The 18,639-nt window shown below is 42.8% G+C and overlaps 1 protein-coding gene across 1 annotated transcript in view; it reads right to left on the bottom strand.

Moving 5' to 3' along the window:
* PPP1CB (protein phosphatase 1 catalytic subunit beta) overlaps positions 1-18,639 on the bottom strand; it is an 89,149-nt gene that overhangs the window by 36,985 nt on the left and 33,525 nt on the right. Inside the window, exon 2 of the mRNA XM_075595414.1 lies at positions 14,048-14,179. Coding sequence (XP_075451529.1) covers positions 14,048-14,179 — 132 coding nt within the window. The remainder of the gene's footprint in view (positions 1-14,047; positions 14,180-18,639) is intronic.

The following is an 18,639-nucleotide window of genomic DNA, read 5'->3' as shown; positions in this document are numbered from 1 at the left end:
ATACTGTATTTTAATATTTTAAAGTGCATTTCTGTATCTCCAGTTCTGGAGGTCGCAGAGAGTTGATATTTGGCCAATGTGTGGAGTCACTGTAGGCATTAAAAACTGGCAAATTTCAACCCACCGAGCCCACCAGAATGGAACTTATTAATATGTGTAGATATTAAAGTGTATATGTATGGTATTTTGGATCTGCCCTGAAAATGCAGACTCCATCTGCTATGCTAATAGGTCATGAAGGGCAGCCGGCTGATTGAGCCTAAGCACTGTGATCAAAAGTTAACTGCCTAATTGTTTACACTAAGTACTAATCAACAGACCAAGTACTAATCAACAGACTGCCACTTTAATTGTTACCCGAGGGTGAAGAATCAAACTTGAGTGGTTTGTAAGTGTTATGTCTACACCTACAAACAATGCAGATACTTCATTTGGTAGACTGGTCGTTGCCCCTGATTTAATTATGGGGCTACCCATAGAGTCCAAGTACACATGGGCTAATTAGCTGGGGGGCATGGGTTAATCTGCGTCTCCACGTTAGGGATTGGATACAGATAATTGTTCACCAATAGTCTTTATTCAATGTTAAGAATAGGGTTACACAGGTATATAAACTGTGTCAACCCTACAGTTTTTAGTTCTTCTTCCGATACCATCTTGAATGTCACCGGATTGCTGGAGAATTGCTAGCTGATACTTCTCCATTCCCCAACCCTAAGTAAGTGTTACCTTCTTGTCTGTTAATTGTACTATATTGCTGTGTTCACCTTTTTAAGGAATAAATTATATTTGATTAAATCTAAGCCTCGTTTAGTTTGTGACAGGCTATTAATAATACACACCAAATATATAACTGGGCTGAACTGGACGAGGCTTAGATATGATAAAATATAATTTATTCCTTGAAAAAGGTGAAAACACGAGATATACAAATAACAGACAAAATATGACACTTAAAGGTTAGGACAAGAAAGCCATCAGGATACAGGATGGGCCATTTCTTCCATAATTCAGGTTCAGATGTTGGCATCACAGCAATACATGAAGATCATGCAGACCATACATGAAGACATGAGTAAGGGCTGACTCTGGTTTAAATACCATTTCAACCCCCTCTCTTACAATCAAGGCGCCGAGCCGTCTAGCAAAAATCTCTTTGAAGGAGTGTGAAGACCGACACTTAAAAACACTCAGCCCCTTTGTTCTTGCACTTAGCATAAATAATCAGGACAGTTCGCTTTTGATCACCGGGCTATGTTAATTCCTCAGGATGCCCTTCCTGCCTTATTTAACATAGCAGATGGAGTCTGCATTTTTCAGAGCAGATCCAAAATCCCATATACATTTTAATACCTACACATTAAAATACCCGGTTCTGGTAGGTCCAGCGGGTCCAAACTTTCTAGACCTTAATGCCGGAAGTGGTACACTATATGGTCCAAGTTTCAGCCCGCTACGACCTTCGTAACCGGAGTTATACAAATACCACATAAACCGTTTCATATTTTATTATAAAAATCTCCGCTAAAAATAAATCTCAGCTTTTCACTAAATCCCCATTGAAAACAACGGGCTCCGCCGCCATGGGTTTCAATGGAGCAACTCCTCTGTTGTAGTCAATGGAGTTTCCCGCCATAGACTTTCAATGGGGAAACCGCCGCCATTGAAGTCTATGAGAAAATCCACAAATCTTTACATTCGCCCACACTCCGTCTGGTTGGTCTGAGGGGGCTGGGAAGGGGCATGCATTAAAGCCAGAACCTTGGCTACATGCCACCCAAATCCCATCCATCTGGTCATTCCAGAACCGGAGATATGGACGTACATTTTTCAGCATTTTACACTTAGTCGTTTTTTCGCCACACGGCTTTTCCCCATTGGAATCAATGGCCGGCGCCGCCATAGACAATGCATGGCGCACGCCGCCATTAGATTCAATGGTGCGGCCCTCCTTCTCCGCTCGACCCCTTACGGGGGTCTCATCCCTGGACCCGGTGTGGATCGTGTGTGGGGGTTCCAAGGAGCTAGGGACAAAAAGAACTTTATTCCCAGGGGCCCTAGAACTTAAGATTCCCACGCCAATTGTCGTTGAACTTGACCGTAGTGATTAAACTCTTTTAAAAGACATTGTATCCGCTTTTACGGTCTGTGGTTTGGATGGCTGCCAACCTGTTCCTCGAGGCCGGCGTTGAGGAATCTCCATTGAAGTCAATGAGCCCATTGACTTACAATGGGAAACCGCCGCTCCTCCTCGGACGCCACCTGCTGGTCGTCGCTGGAAAACAGGTCCATGCATTCTAATGGCAGAAGTAGCGGTTTTGGAGTCTCAATGGCGACTTATGGAAGACTGCAAAATGGAGCCTGCTGAAAAGGCGGGAAAATTACACAAAGGGCTATAATCACTATTTTAACATTAACCCCTTCCCTCCCGCATCAACCCTAATGTATGTGTGAGTGCAAACACCAGGATAACACATTACATTTACACAGGGGAATAAACATTTGGATACTGAAGGCAAAACACATTACTGGACCTCAGTCAGTTAACCCCTTGCTTCCCAGATGAGTAGAGGGTGGCCAAATGGGTGTGTAACCCCTTTAATCCCGGGCCAAATCCTCTCTATCATGATATCATGACAGTTCAACCCAGATATTTGGTGTTCATTATATCTTGTCATAAGCTACCGTGACAGGTACATAAAAATACCCTACATAAAAATATCACTCTGCGCCACAGATAAGCTTAGTCTCACAATATCAAGCCTTTCTGAGGTCTAGGTCAGTATTTCCATAGGTTCTCAGTGTTAGTGACAAGGGAATAATAATAATAATAATAATAATAATAATAATTTGTTCTTGTATAGCGCTGCTAGTTTTTTTTTTACGTAGCGCTTTACAGAGACATTTTGCAGAAAGTCCCTGCCTCGTAGAGCTTACGATCTATGTTTTTGGTGCCTGAGGCACAGGGAGATAAAGTGACATGACCAAGGTCAGAACCAGAAGCCAACACTGGGAATTGAACCAGGTTCCCCTGCTTCACACTCAGTGCCAGTCAGTGTCTTTACTCACTAAGCCATTCCTGAACCAGTACAGCCAAAAGAACTTTGAAATTAGTAGTGGTATATTATGAATAATATGAGCAGATTAGCACTGAAGTATTGTACTATATGTTGTGTCACTTTATATGTTGCGCTGGGCCTTTGCGTTTGTATATTTTGCCACGCTCAGTAGCACTGCTTTCTGAGACTAATATATATGCTGCGAGGGTGGGTTTAGGGGTTCTGGAGCTTGCTGGGTTATTGCAACTGTTTTTTGAAGGTGTGGAACCTCCTTCCCAGGGTTTAAAGCTGACCCGCCCCACTTTCCAATTAGCTGTTTTTATGTCCCTGAGTATGACAGACCCAGAATGTTTTTTTCTTCCTCCAGCAAGAGGGGTACGTGAGAATTTTACCAGGTAGTGTTAGGACCTGCAGATTGGTTATGCCGTGATGTTGGCTGCAGGCTTATAACGCTTTGGTCAAAGGGTTCAACTAAATGACCCTTACTCATGAGCAGATTAGCACTGAGGTATTGTACTATAGGTTGTGTCACTCTGTATGTTGCGCTGGGCGTTTGTTTGTATATTATGAATAATAGTTCAAAGAAAATATAAATATTTGAGCCGTAAATACTAAAAAAAAATTAACTTGCTATAGTAAATTCTCAGAAATATGTTTAAAAAAACCAAAAAAAAATCCCTGGTTTCTGCACATCTGTCAGCATGTCCTTATCTACAGAAGTCACAGCTTTCATTTCCCTGAATAAGGGTTTAAAACCTGGGAGTGTTACAGACAATCCAAGCAGCTAAAAAATCTAAATATATACTTTTAATATATGCAGCATTTGATTACCTTTATTGAAAACCAATTACCCAAGCTGCCACAATAGATAACTCATCTATTTAAACCACACATGTAAAATGTAATTTAAAAAGGAGCAATCCAAGCAATATCCTACATTAGTAAGAGCCACTAGAACATATTTAGGGTAATAAGTGAATTACTACCTGCTGTGGAGTCATTGTGGACAACGCACTAAAAAAAAAAATATGTCAAGTGATCAAATGATTGTTCTTCTCAAAGGCAAGGAAAACAAAGTATTGTGAGGTCATTAAAAGGAATAGCACAGCCATATTTTGAATGTATATAGTTCGTAACTACAACTTTATACTTCAACTGTGTCCTTGATTTTTAGTCAGAAGGGCAACAAGAATGAGAATGTACGTCCCGTTTACACGAGGTGACAAGACGTGCTCTTTAAAGTCTGGGGACAACCGAGTGAGATGAGAGATCTTTAGCAGCAGAGGAATTCATATACAGTAATATTGGTAGCTGTCGGTAGTCATTGGAAAACATGCAAGAGGCCAAGTACAGGAGAGTCATTTAACAGACCTTCATAGATGGCAGAATCATAATACGCTGTGACTGGCTGCACAGAACCACCATAGCAATTATTTCAGTGAGAAGTCAAAGCAGCACCACATGAAATTACACATCGAGAACCACCATTATTTAGGATTGAATAATAAAACCTGTCAAACTGCTACTGAACACGCAATATTCCATTAAGACAACAGCAAACTGAGAACTTCTGGCTGTACAGTCCGTGTGAATCACCAAAGCTGTTGTATTGGGATATGAGGTTTGTGAAAGCCCAGAAATAGGATTTGTGAAGCATACTGTATGCAGCATGGGCATAAGGGGCTGCCATTGTTACTATAATACATCTAAATTGAAAACTGGCATGTGCCAACTGACCTAATCAAAGTCCGCCTCTACCATTCAATACATACACAGTTAGTGAAGAGTTTATAAAGTAGCGCTACAAAAATCTGTCTACCAAGAGCCAAGGGTAAAAACCATGTTACAATAAAGGGCAATAGAACAGCATGTGATAGTTAGGCACTGAATACAGTACATTATTTTATTTCACAAGCACTGAGCATGCTACTGACAGCCACCTGAGAAACCAAATACATACTAGTGTAAGCTCATGCGCAGGGCCTTCAGTACCTCTTTGCATCAGTATGTGCAGGTCTGTCTGATGAATATGCTGGCGCTTTACAAACTAGAAAATTAATATGCTCCGCCGCCATTGTCATTCATTAGGTCAGCGTTTCCCAAACGGTGGGTCGCGACCCGGCACCGGGCCACGGCACCAAAATTGCCGGGTCGCAGCGAGGCTGGCCGCGCGGTGTCTCCCGTCCCCCCTGCTCAATTTTAAAAAAATGCCGGCGATTTCCCCCTGCGGTCCCGCGCGCTTGCGCAGGGCAAGCAGGGCCTGCTCCCTTCCTCCCCCCCCGCTCCCAACGTGGGACGGAGGAGGAAGTACCAGCTCCTCTGCGTCCCGCACGTTACGTGGGACGGAGGGGGAAGTTCAAGCTCCTACTGCGGCCCGCTTCCCCCCGCGGCCAGCTTCCCCCCGCAGCCAGCTCCCGGGCTCACCTCCCGTGGCACCCCCTCCCGAGCCCACCTCCCGTCCCCCCAAGCCCACCTCCCGTCCCGGGCAGCAGGGGATATCGGGGGCAGCAGGGGAAAGCGTCCGGCGGCAAGGTAAGTCACCCCACCCAGTCACTGCCTCCCACCCAAGTGCCCCTGGTCCCCCTCCCACCCACCCAAGTTCCCCTGGTCCCCCTCCCACCCACCCAAGTGCCCCATGTCCCCCTCCCACCCAAGTGCCCCTGGTCCCCCTCCCACCCTCCCACCCAAGTGCCCCTGGTCCCCCTCCCACCCACCCACCCAAGTGCCCCTGGTCCCCCTCCCACCCACCCACCCACCCAAGTGCCCCTGGTCCCCCTCCCACCCAAGTGCCCCTGGTCCCCCTCCCACCCTCCCACCCAAGTGCCCCTGGTCCCCCTCCCACCCAAGTGCCCCTGGTCCCCCTCCCACCCAAGTGCCCCTGGTCCCCCTCCCACTCTCCCACCCAAGTGTCCCTGGTCCCCCTCCCACCCAAGTGCCCCTGGTCACCCTCCCACCCTCCCACCCAAGTGCCCCTGGCCCCCTCCCTCCCACCCAAGTGCCCCTGGCCCCCTCCCTCCCACCCAAGTGCCCCTGGCCCCCTCTCCAGTCACTCGCATCCGTCGTTGCCTGTAATTCACTGTTTGTGTCTGTGTGGGTATAGGGGAGAGCGAGTGTGTGTGGGTATAGGGGAGAGCGAGTGTGTGTGTGTGTGTGTATCTGTGTGGCTGCGTGTGTGTCAGTGGCTGCGTGTGTGTGTGTCAGTGGCTGCGTGTGTGTGTGTGTCAGTGGCTGCGTGTGTGTGTGTGTCAGTGGCTGCGTGTGTGTGTGTGTCAGTGGCTGCGTGTGTGTGTGTGTCAGTGGCTGCGTGTGTGTGTGTGTCAGTGGCTGCGTGTGTGTGTGTGTGTCAGTGGCTGCGTGTGTGTGTGTGTGTCAGTGGCTGCGTGTGTGTGTGTGTGTCAGTGGCTGCGTGTGTGTGTGTGTGTCAGTGGCTGCGTGTGTGTGTGTGTCAGTGGCTGCGTGTGTGTGTGTCAGTGGCTGCGTGTGTGTGTGTCAGTGGCTGCGTGTGTGTGTGTCAGTGGCTGCGTGTGTGTGTGTCAGTGGCTGCGTGTGTGTGTCAGTGGCTGCGTGTGTGTGTATCAGAGGCTGTGTGTATGTATCAGTGTGTGTGTCAGTGGCTGCGTGTCTGTCAGTGGCTGTGTGTGTGTATCAGTGGCTGTGTGTGTGTGTATCAGTGGCTGTGTGTGTGTGTATCAGTGGCTGTGTGTGTGTCTGTGCAGGCCCTATAGGCGATAAAATTTTTAGTGGGTCACGAAGGAGAAGTTCAAAAAATAACCGGGTCACGGAAAAAAAAGTTTGGGAAACCCTGCATTAGGTGATTGTCTATAGTTTGTACAACTACAGAATGCTTCCTATGTCCCTTGTAAAAAGTGTGTTGAGCAAATGCAGTTACAGTTTATAATACAGCAATACAAGGTCAATGCAATGCAGCTGTAAAAAAAAAAAAAAAAAAAAAATCCCAACAAGGCAGCATGTTTGAAACTGTTTAGTTTTTCCATACTTATTAAACAAAGGGTATGGTTCCATTTTACATTGGTCTCTGCATCAGTTACATAGTTACATAGAAGATGTGGTTGAAAAGAGGCATACGTCTCAAGTTCAACCTATGCTAAATTTAGCCATACTGCAATAAATAATCAATAAACTGCAAGTATAAATAGTACAATTATTGGATAGAGGGAGGCAAACAAAAACCCCAGGGAAATATCATGTAATGATATCTCCTAAGGGGAAAAATAAATGCCTTCCTGACTCCAAATATTGGCAATCAATTATTCCCTGGATTAACATCCTTCCCATGTTTACATATTTGGTATATTCCTGTATACCTTCCCAAAAAAGATGTCTAACTTATTTTGACGCTCTATTGATTCTGCCATCACAGTTTCCATGAGTAATGAATTCCACATTTTAACTGCCCTTACTGTAAAGAATCCTTTGTTGCTGGTGAAATCTCCTTACCTCCAATCTTAAGGGGTGATTCCGTGTCGTTTGTACTACCCTTAAATAGTTATTTTGAAAGCTCCCAAATATATTTGTATATAGTTATCGTATCCCCTCTTGGATGCTCTTTCCTAATGTAAATAAATCTAATTTAGCTAGCCTCAGATTATCAAATAAGATTATCTATCACCCTTTATTAATTTGGTGGCTTGTCTCTGCACTCCCACTAGTGCTGCAATGTCATTTCTAAGGAGTAGTGCCCAAAATTGTACTTCATATTCCAGGTATGGTCTTACTAATGCTTTATGAGAGGGCATAATTGTTTCCCTTCCAGCCATTGCCCGTTTAATGCAAGATAAGATCTTGTTTGCCTTGCAGCTACTGCTTGACTGGGCACTATTGCTAAGCGTGCCGTCTACAAGCACTCCTTAATCCTTTGAGGCTCACACTATCCAGCTATTCTCTCCTCTCCCTGTCCATGTGGTGGTCATCTATCACCCATGTACCTCTACTCATCCCTTCTGTGTCTCTCACTTTGAATCCTGGCACTCTCTCTCCTTAGACTCCTGTTCTCCTTGGGGACTTAAACTGCCACATTGATGACCCCTCTCTACCTTGGGCTTCCCGCTTTCTCTCTAACCTCTTCTATGGTCACTAAAAACCTCTCCGATTTCTCCATTTCCCCTCGGACCATCTCATCTCATTTTCTCTCACTTCTCCCCTTCACCTCCATCAACCCCTCTGTTCTGCAGAGACCTGCGCTCTATTAACCTACCAGCTTTTGATTCCTCTTTACACTCGTCTCTCAGATCTGCTCTAGACCCGACAGCCTGGTCAGGAACTACAACTCTGCCCTATACTCCTCTCCATCTACATGCCCGCTTTCTCTCTGCCGTTCTCACCCTTTGAACCCCAGACCCTGGCTAAATTCCCCCCACGCGCATGCTGCGGAACGCTCTCGTTCCTCTGAATGCATCTGGAGGAAATCACACACACTCGCAGACTTCCTTCACTACAAAATAATGCTATCCTTCTTCAACTTTGCTCTCTATTAGGCTAAACCAACTTACTTTTCTTCACTAATATCAACACACACAAATATAATCCACGCAGACTTCTGTCTTTGACTCCCTACTCAGACCACCCTCTGTTGTCTGTTCTTCCCCAATCTGACCTCAGGACTTTGCCGACTATTTCAAGGAAAAGGTGGAATCCATACGTCAGGTCATCCCTCTGTATCTCCTCCCCCTGCCCCCCCCCTAACACTTCTTCCTGCTTCCTTGACTCTTTATCGCCGTCACAGAGGATGTGTGGCATTGCTGATCATCTCTTCTCCCTCTACCACCTGCCCTCTTGACGCCATTCCCTGCCATCTCCTAAAACCTCTTGCTCCTACTCTAAGCTCACACACATTTGTAACTCCCTCTATTCTGGTACCTTTCCCTCTTCCTTCAAACATGCAACAGTCATACATAACATTACTCAAACAGCAAGCTTGACCCTACCTTTCTTTTTAACTATCAACCTGCCTCCCAACTCCTTGAAAGTCTTGTATTCTCTCGCATGCTCCACTTTCAACACCTATTCTCTCCTAGACCCTCTACAATCTGGCTTCTGCACTGCTCACTCCACAGAAACAGCCCTCAGTAAAATAACTAATGACCTCCATGCTGCAAGACAGAGGTCATTACACTCTGCTCATATTACTTGACATCTCTGATACTGTGGACCACCCTCTTCTTCACATTCTCCATACACTTGCATTCGTAACAAAGCTCTATCCTGGATCTCCTCTTACCTCTCCCATCGTACTTTCAGTGTCTTTTGCAAACACCTCTTCCTCCATCGATCTGTGGGGGTACCCCAGGGCTCTTTCCTGGGACCCCTTCTCTTTTCACTTTATTAGGTGACCTAATCACATCTCTTGGGTTCAAATATCACCTCTATGCTGATGACATTTACTTTTCGACTCCTGACCTTACACCTGCTGTACAGACTAAAGTTTCTGAATGTTTGCTAGATCATCCTGGATGGCCCTCCGCCGACTTACACCTAGCATGGCAAAAACCGAGCTCCTCATACTTCTTCCCAAACCTGGCCCTATGCCCTCCTTCCACATTACTGTTTGAAGTACGATCACGCAGTAGCCCAAGCACGTTGCCAAGGGGTCACACTACTCACATTCTCAAGGTTGCAAAAAACCTGTTGTTTTTTTCCTCCGCAATATTACCAAGATACGCCCTTTCCTCTGTTGCTCAACTGCAAAAACGCTAACGCAGACACTCATTCTCTCCAGTGTCGACTACTGTAACCTCCTGCTGTCTGGCCTTCCTGCCTCCCCTACAATTTATCCTAAATGCTGCTGCCAGAATCCCTCTACTCTTTCCGAAATCTGTCTCAGCGTCTCCCCTGCTGAAATCCCTCTCCTGGCTTCCTATCAAATCCCGTATAACACACTCAATTCTCCTCCTCACTTTTAAAGCTTTACACTCTTCTGCGCCTCCTTGCGTCTCAGCCCCAATTTCTCGCTATACACCATCCCGAATCTGGCGTTCTGCTCAAGGATGTCTCTCTACCTCTTTTGTATCTAAAGCCTCTGGAATGCCCTTCCCCTCAATATCTGACCAGCACCCTCTCTATCCACCCTAAAACAAACTTGCTTAAGGAAGGATATGAGTAGCTCCATGGCTGATAATTAACACCTCATACATTAACCTTGGCCCCATGCAGGCGCCCAGAACGCCCTCCTACTGTCTGTACGTTCTTACCGACAAATTAGATTGTAAGCTCTTTGGAGCAGGGACTCCTTTTCCTAAATGTAACTTGTGTCTGAAGCACTTATCCCCTTTATGTGTTATTAATATTATTTATTATGATTGTCACGTATATCTCTGCTGTGAAGCGCCATGTACTTTAATGGCACTATATAAATAAAGACATACATACTTCTCCATCAAGGACACTAATTTATCCACATAATTTGTAAATTGCCTGTTTATTCTCGTTTCCCAAATGAATAATCTTACATTTATCTGTATAAACCTCATCTGCCATTTACCGGTCCAAGTTTCCAGTCTATCCAAATCCTTCTGGAGAGAAATTACATCCTGCTCTGATTCTACTAGCTTAAACAATTTAGTATTAGCAAAGATGGAGACTTTTCTCTCGATGCCAACCTCAAGGTCATTAATAAACAAGTTAAGCAGGGGGGTCCCAAGACTGATCCTTGAAGTACTCCACTCAACTTTATCCCAACTTTAATAAAAAGTTCCATTTATGACAACCCTCGTTGTTCATCCTTCAACCAGTTTTCAATCCAGGTGCAAATATTTTTTAGAGCCCAATTTGCTTTATTTTGTACACTAACCTTGTGAGGAACCGTATCAAAAGCTTTTGCAAAGGTATACGCATTAACTGCCTTAACCTGGTCTAAATTCCTACTTACCTTCTCAAAGAAACAAATAAGGTTAGTTTAGCACGATCTATCCTTCATAAATCCATGCTGACAATTACTAATAATTTTGTTTCCCATTAGATATTCCTGATTATCCCGTACTAAATCTTCAAGTAGCTTCCCCACTATTGAAGTCGGGCTTAAAGGTCTGTAATTCCCCAGTTATGATCTAGCTCCCTTATTAAATATAGGCACCACATCTGCTTTACGCCAATCTTGTGGTAAAGAGCCTGTGGAAACGGAGTCCTTTAATATTAAATGTAATGATTTGGCTATTACTGAACTTAACTCCTTGAGAACTCTTGGATGTATGCCATCGGGGCCAGGTGCCTTATTTACTTTAAATTTTAATCAGGCTGCCTATGAACTTCCTCAGTTAACCAATTTCTCTTTAATATAGAGGTTGTGGCTACTATTGCAATTTATTCTTCCCTGGTAAACAGAGGCAAAGAATTTGTTTACTATGTCTGATTTTTCCTCATCTCCAATAATTTGCCCGCTCGGCTCACACTGAAAGGGTCCTATATTTTCTTCCAATTTATTTTTTTGAGATTAAGGTTACCTGAAAGAACTTTTTAGGGTTGATTTTACTTTCAATTGCAATTCTTTTTTCATTATCCATTTTTGCTAATTTGATTGCCCTTTTGCTATTTTGTTACATGCCTTATAATTCTGATATGATGCCTCCGTCTCTTCTGACTGAATCTTAACGCCTGCCTCTTCGTTTCCATTTCCTCCCCTACCTGTTTGTGAAGCCCCTTTGGTTTAGACGTGTTTCTGTTATATTTATTACACAAGGGTATACTCTGATAAGTGTGCATTTCTAAATGTTTTACTGATTGCCCATTTATCTTTCACTGCAAAAAACATCCCAATGTATTCCTTGTAGATTAGTCCTCAAGTCTACTAAAATCTGCCTTTCTAAAGTATACAGTTTTTGTTGAACACAAGTAATATGATTTTTGATCATTTATTTCAAAATGAAACTATGTTATGATCACGGTTTCCAAAATGTTACCGGACTTGAATATTTGTCATTACTTGTACATAGTTTGATATTACCAAATCCAGTATTGCCCCTCTCCTGGTTGGTTCCTCAATAATTTGTTTCATGTAATGGTCATTGAGCACCCCCCAAAAACCTGTTTCCTTTCATTGTAATGCTAATCTCATTGCCCCAGTCTGACGGCTCCCAATCTCACAGATATTTGGTGGTCTATACAAACATTTTCTTTGTACTTTTACCTCCACTGCCAATGTCTATCCACAGGGTCTCTACATTAATCATTCCCCTAAAACATCTTCCCTTATAATAGGTTTTAGATCCGGGTTAACATATAAACATACTCCACCTCCTATTTCCTCGATCTTTCCAAAAAAATGAATAACCCACTAAATGAACTGCCCAGTAATGGGTTTCATCCCACCATGTTTCAGTAATGCCTATGGTATTAATTCAAGCTTACCCATTTTAAATCGGTCAGGCTTCATGCATTAGAAAGCATGCATTTAAGGGTTTTTTCCCAGTCTATACTATTATCTCATCTGTTCCTGCCCTTCTACTCCAATAGAATTTAGTATTTAGAAGTTTTTGTTTTTTATTGGCACGCGATACAAAAAAGGCAAGTATCACGTGATGCAGGGGGTCCCCGGAGCTGAAATTAACACTGTTCAGCTCCAGAGACGCGCTTGCTTCAAAACTATTTAAAAAAAAAAAATACATAATGGCTGCTTGAATTGCTCCTTCAATACTAGTCGTCGTTAAAATGTAAGTGGAAGCATTAGAACCAGACTAATGACACCATTCCCCAATTTAGGTTTATAATTAAAATAAATCTTGTGAGCTAGACACACATTTGAACACTGACATTTTAAGCGCAAGAATCACAGACATTGGCAAATACAATTTTTTTTATTACGACTTATTTCTTAAACTTAAAAAAGGGAGCAAGGTTATGGTTTGGGTAGAGAACAATTTCCCCAAACTTATACCACGAAGGAAGGAGAGCCAGCGTTACTTTACCATAGCGCTTGTAAATCAATAAAACAACGTTTTAAATAGAACCACCATAGTTGCATAAACCATTGTTAGAAACAAGCAAATTAGGGGTTACGAAGGTGTGCTTTGTACTAGTTCTACCGAAATGTCAATGTAATACACGGAAACCACGTAAAACAGGGATTAAACCGCTGGTTATCAAATATCTGGACAACCAAATAGTACAAAAATGCACTGCACTACAAAATGTGACTGAAGGGGTTATCAGTAAACATTGTATGTGAAATGCATTCATTTAGGAGTATTTTTAAAACCAGAGACAGAACATGAAACAGACAGAGCTCAGCGCTACATCCAAAGACACGGTACGATATAGATATCATTTGAATAAAATGGTCTTTTAGTTTTAACTATTTGGCCAAAGTGTTGTAAGCCCCTGAGCCAAGGCAGACCACATCAAGGGTCCTAACACTAAAATAGATTTTTAACTTGTACATTACCAGGAAGAATGATTTATAATAAATCTGTCAAAATTAGTTGCATAGTTCTAGGAGTATTTGCCTCAGATAAAAGGATTTTACAAAATCAGATCAAACCCCGATGTTTGGATTCAATTCCACATGGAATGGCTGCCATGAAAGAATATGCACAGAGCTGCTCTGTAAAAGCACAGGTCCTTGCAGACACATGGTGGCTGGCTCTGACATATAGCCAAATTAAACATGTGCAGCCTCTGGGTGTATCAAACCCAGGGTTTATTTGTGCTTGTTCAAGTTAAACAATGTGCTCTGACAAAAAAACATGGTTCTGCCGCCTTACAGAAGAGATCCTTTTACATTGCAAAGTGTTCAAATCAATCTTAACCCATACGCTCGTTTGGTCACAAGACATCAGGTTCTCTCTCCATTATGAAACAAGTCACTTCATATTAAAAAAGGTGCCTAGTTTGAAACAGACATTTAAAGTTATTTTTTTTTAATATAGTCCCCAAGTGTTAGCATTATTTGAGGCCAAAATGAACCATAAGAAGCAGATGTGGAATACCCTGCAAGATTAAATCAGAAAAGTAAAAAGGTCCTAATTAAGGAGGCATACCACAGATCTTAAGAGGTGCTTCCAACTCCAGCAGGATGGGCTGACTGAGGAAGATTTCACGAGACTTTATACAGAGCCCTCGGACTTCTGCCTCTGTCATCTGGACGATCTTTCCAGGACGACATCCTCTCACTGCAAAGAGGAGGAAAAAAAAAAAAGAAAATCAACTTGTGTTAACAGCTTTGCCAACAAATAAAAAAAAACACACATCTACAGATATTCTTCAAACGGCAGCCAAAAGAAAGTGAGTGATACGCAAAACCTATTTTTCACCTCCAAGTACCGAGATTTTTTTTGTTTGTTTTGGAGAGACATAACAAATATATAGTCTTGGAATACATGTGATGTTTTAACAGTGCCACTTGTCCATACAACAAAGGGCATTAACAGTTCGTCATCATTACTGAAATAAAATATTTGCTATAACACGGTTTTTGAATAAGTGTGGTCTGTCTTCTTCATTCCGGTTGTGTTAGGGAAGCAGCCGCTTCCGTAGGCGTCTCATGAGCTTAACAAAGGAAAGAGAAGAACGTAGAAAAGAAGAAAAGGGGGGGAGGAGGGCGAGCCCATTTGTCTGGTCTTTCTGTATTCATTTCTATGGGGTCCCTAGTTTCCTGGCCATATTTCCCAAATTTTGTGAAATTTGTCAGTTTTCTGGCTCAACTGTGCTGTGAGGAGCTCCATCATCTTTATTTCCCTTAGTCTCCGTAGGACCGTCTGCCTAGAAGGCGCTTTCACCTTTTTCCAGGCAGCCGCAATAACACAGCGGGCAACCGTCATCACATGAGTTATCTTACTTTCTGCCGTTCCTAATTCATCTATTGGTTTGGCCAGCACCATGGTCAGCGGTTCCACCTCAACCTCCACCCCTAGGTACTCTCTGATCAATGTTTGTATCATGACCCAGAATACCTGAATTTTTGGGCAACTCCACCAAATATGAACCATATCTCCTTTTTGCCCGCATCCCCTCCAGCACAAATCCGGGGACCCGGGGAAGATCTTAGCCAGCCTGCTCGGGGTTAGGTACCAATGAAATAGAATTTTATAAATATTCTCTTCGATAGTGGTGCAGATTGACGTTTTTGCAGCTACCTCCCAAATGTCCTCCCAGTCTTCTCTATCGATCTCTGTATTCAAATCTTCTGCCCATTTGATCATATAGCTATGTTGGCAACAACCTGCTGATCGTGCCAGGCACAGATATATATCTCTGAAATCAGCCCTTTACAGTAGTATCCTTTCCTACACAGTCTTTCAAAATTACCGAGATTTTTAATTCTCTCTCTACTGCAAAAAGATACTGCTACTGAACACAATGTTACAATTTAAAATCTGACACTAAAAACGGTAAAAGAGGTAAAAAGGTGTTAAGACTGCTAAATGGACGGCTAAATGGAGATCCAGTAATGTAAAGACGAGCAGCTATCCCACTCCAGGTACCAAAGGTTTTAGAATATAAACCCTGCATCTGGGATTATGATTTACTGTAGTTGAAATCTGAGTGAATTTCCATGCTGGAACACATGAAATCTCAATTTTCCCTCAAGACCCTTCGGGAAAAGTTCTGATCAATATGTTATCGTATAATAAGTTAGACGGTTTCCTGTATTTTAAGACACGGCATTTCTATACTGTATGATACGGTCAATATTTTTCTGCAACCTAATCTGAACTTTAATACGTAATGACTACGGGCTCTGACTGAACTGTTGCACACTTTGTAGAGTAATTTAAATTTTCGGACACATTGTGCTACAAAAGAGGTGCATAGTTCTCAATAAAACAGGGACCGAAAGACACTGCAAATTAAATATTTGATATTTCTTTGGTGGTGGCAGAGTTCTGATCTATATTGTGACGGATTGAGAGCAGATTACACATTTGAAGCACCTGGTGTAGGTGAAAGGCGAGTCGGCTAGTTAGCCGTGTATTAACCCTTGCCACATGCTCACAAGAGTGCCGTACACGACTTTCCATAGTAAACAAGCTTTGGGGGAGGGGGTGGGAGGGGATCATTTGTCAAACAGATAAATAGCCGATAAGCCTGAATTCAGCAAACTACATGCACAAGTAAAACTGTAAAAGGATGGTTGAATTTTTAAGGATGTTAAGTACACTGACATTTTTTAATTTTTGGGTCGTGCGATCCGACATTTACTTTTAAATGCCGTGGAGACACACACACACACACACACACACACACACACACACGTTCCTTGCAGAGACAAAGTTATTAGCCAATCTCCCCCTGAACTAAAATCACTGCTTTGTATGCATAGTACTGCACAATCCCCCTCCCCCAGCACCCCGGCCATAAGATGGTATTTTTGGAAGCTCCCTTTCATACAAAGGGGAAGATTTGGCAGTCACCCAACTTCCTGCGAATCTCTCCAGCACAAATGACACTGAACAGGTAATGTGAAATGAGCAATACAGAAAAGGAAACCATATTTGTGCATTTCGTTCGAGATCTCACCCCTTCAGAACTGGGGAGTACTGCATTACTTGCACTGTGCTATGCAACTCCTTCAGTGACCGTAGGATTTATATCATTTTGTGGGTGCAATTCATTCTCTGCTCCACTAAGATACGAATTTCACATTCTCCAGAATGGCAATTTCCAGGCATTAGTAGTCAAAGATCAGCCACTCCAGCCAGGCCCAAAAATGTTTTAGTACAAATTGCCATTCATTTTTTAATTCTCCAAATCACATATTCCCTTTAATGGTTTTCTATGTTTAGTGTTCAGTGTTTATGGTATTTAAAGATTTATCAACAACAATCAGGTGTTTCCTTAAAGGAATCAGTATTTCACACTGCTTTACACTAGTTTATCAAGCCACCGTTTTTCTGGGTACTTGTTTTTGTACAACAAAACATAACATTATGCAATTGTGTTTCCTACAGTTTGTTAAAAATAATTGTAAAAAGTTGGCAATCAATGTCACAACTGAAAAGTCCTCCACTACTTAGTGCAGTGTGTGTAATGTAATATAATATAAATAAAACAAAGAAAAAACAGTGTATAGCATCATACAGTGAAAAACAATAGCGTTACTTTAATTCTCCTATACCGATGGATGCCAAATGGCGATTTGCATCTGTTGGTGGGAATACCATAGAAGAGAAAAACCAGTGGGGTTGATGGTATTGTTTAGGGAGCACCCTTTGTGTACAGGGTTTAAGCTGTGACCTTAACCCCTCTGGGCATGCAGTGCCCACTATTACACAATTATGTTCCTATAACAATTGAACTCTGTTATATTGCTGAAGCAACTATTGCACATAATTCCACCTACTTACTTCCAAGTCATGATTCCCATCAAGACCCATTTGCATTGTGAGTTCTATTGTTATAGGAACACAACTGTGCAATAGTGGGCACTACATGCCCAGAGGGGTTAAAGTCACAGCTTAAAGCCTGCACACAAAGGGTGCTCCCTAAACAATACCATCAACCCCACTGGTTTTTCTCTATCACCATTTGGCATGCATCGGTATAGGAGAATTAAAGTAACATTATTGTAATTATTTTTCACTGTATGATACTAGACACGTTTTTTCTTTGTTTTTTATATTTCCACACACGATACGAGCACCAAGGAGGGCTATTTTCTGTAAGGACAAACAGATCTAGACAATCAGGATGACCTCTAGGCTGTAGGACTTCAAAACTAGGTGGTCATTCAACACCTCACGTATACAAGCACCAATTGTGTGAATATTGGTAAAAGTATTTATCATTTTAATATTTATCACTTTGGGTATAGCACTGGGTTGTGTACAGCACTGGGTTGTGTACCATTCTATGTCACAAGATCCTGCCAACATATTTCGCGTCTTTCTTAGTGTGGTGTTTAATGGGGGGTGGGGGGAGGGGGAGAAGAGTGCACATATTTAAAAAGCCCAATTTCATCCATACGTTATTTTAACGTAAAAACAGAGCACAATGAGCGATATTAATGCAGTCTCAGCGATGGGCTCATTGGAAGTACAGCGCTGCCAACATTTAGAAGCTATGACATCACTGGACTTGAAACAGAAGGCCAGGATAAGAACACACAAGATACAGCTCTGTGATTCATGGTGCAATGACAAGTGGGAATACTTAATCTGTCCCCTTCGCCTGCTCATTTCCTACTTGTCCCCTTCTCCTGCTCATTTCCTACTTGGTCTTCGAGGCAGGGAACATGCACAACCAATTAAAATCCATGATGGGAGAAAAAAAAAAAACCATCAAGATCAACAGAATCCTTCCTTCATAACCACCACTGTAAACATACAAAGTTTCTAAAGCCGTTTAACATACTTCAATTACACAGAAGTAACCTTCCTGCATCGAAGATGCATCTTTAAATATTTATCACGGTTTCCACCTGTAAGACAGATAGCACCGCAGCACGGAACATGCACCCACCCTCCTCCAGTGAGGTGATCTTTCACAGATTTTTTTTTTCCCTGTGGGAAAATGAGAAACAAAGATAACTGGTATAAGGTAGAAAACTGTACAGAGCCAGGGAGAGCGCATCCATGTGGAAATGTATCGGCAACACACAGTAAGAGCAGCTATAAACGTAACCCGTTAACTG

This window comes from Ascaphus truei, chromosome 4, assembly GCF_040206685.1.
Source record: "Ascaphus truei isolate aAscTru1 chromosome 4, aAscTru1.hap1, whole genome shotgun sequence".
Lineage (NCBI taxonomy): Eukaryota > Metazoa > Chordata > Amphibia > Anura > Ascaphidae > Ascaphus > Ascaphus truei.
This window is presented reverse-complemented; position numbering and strand designations above follow the sequence as displayed.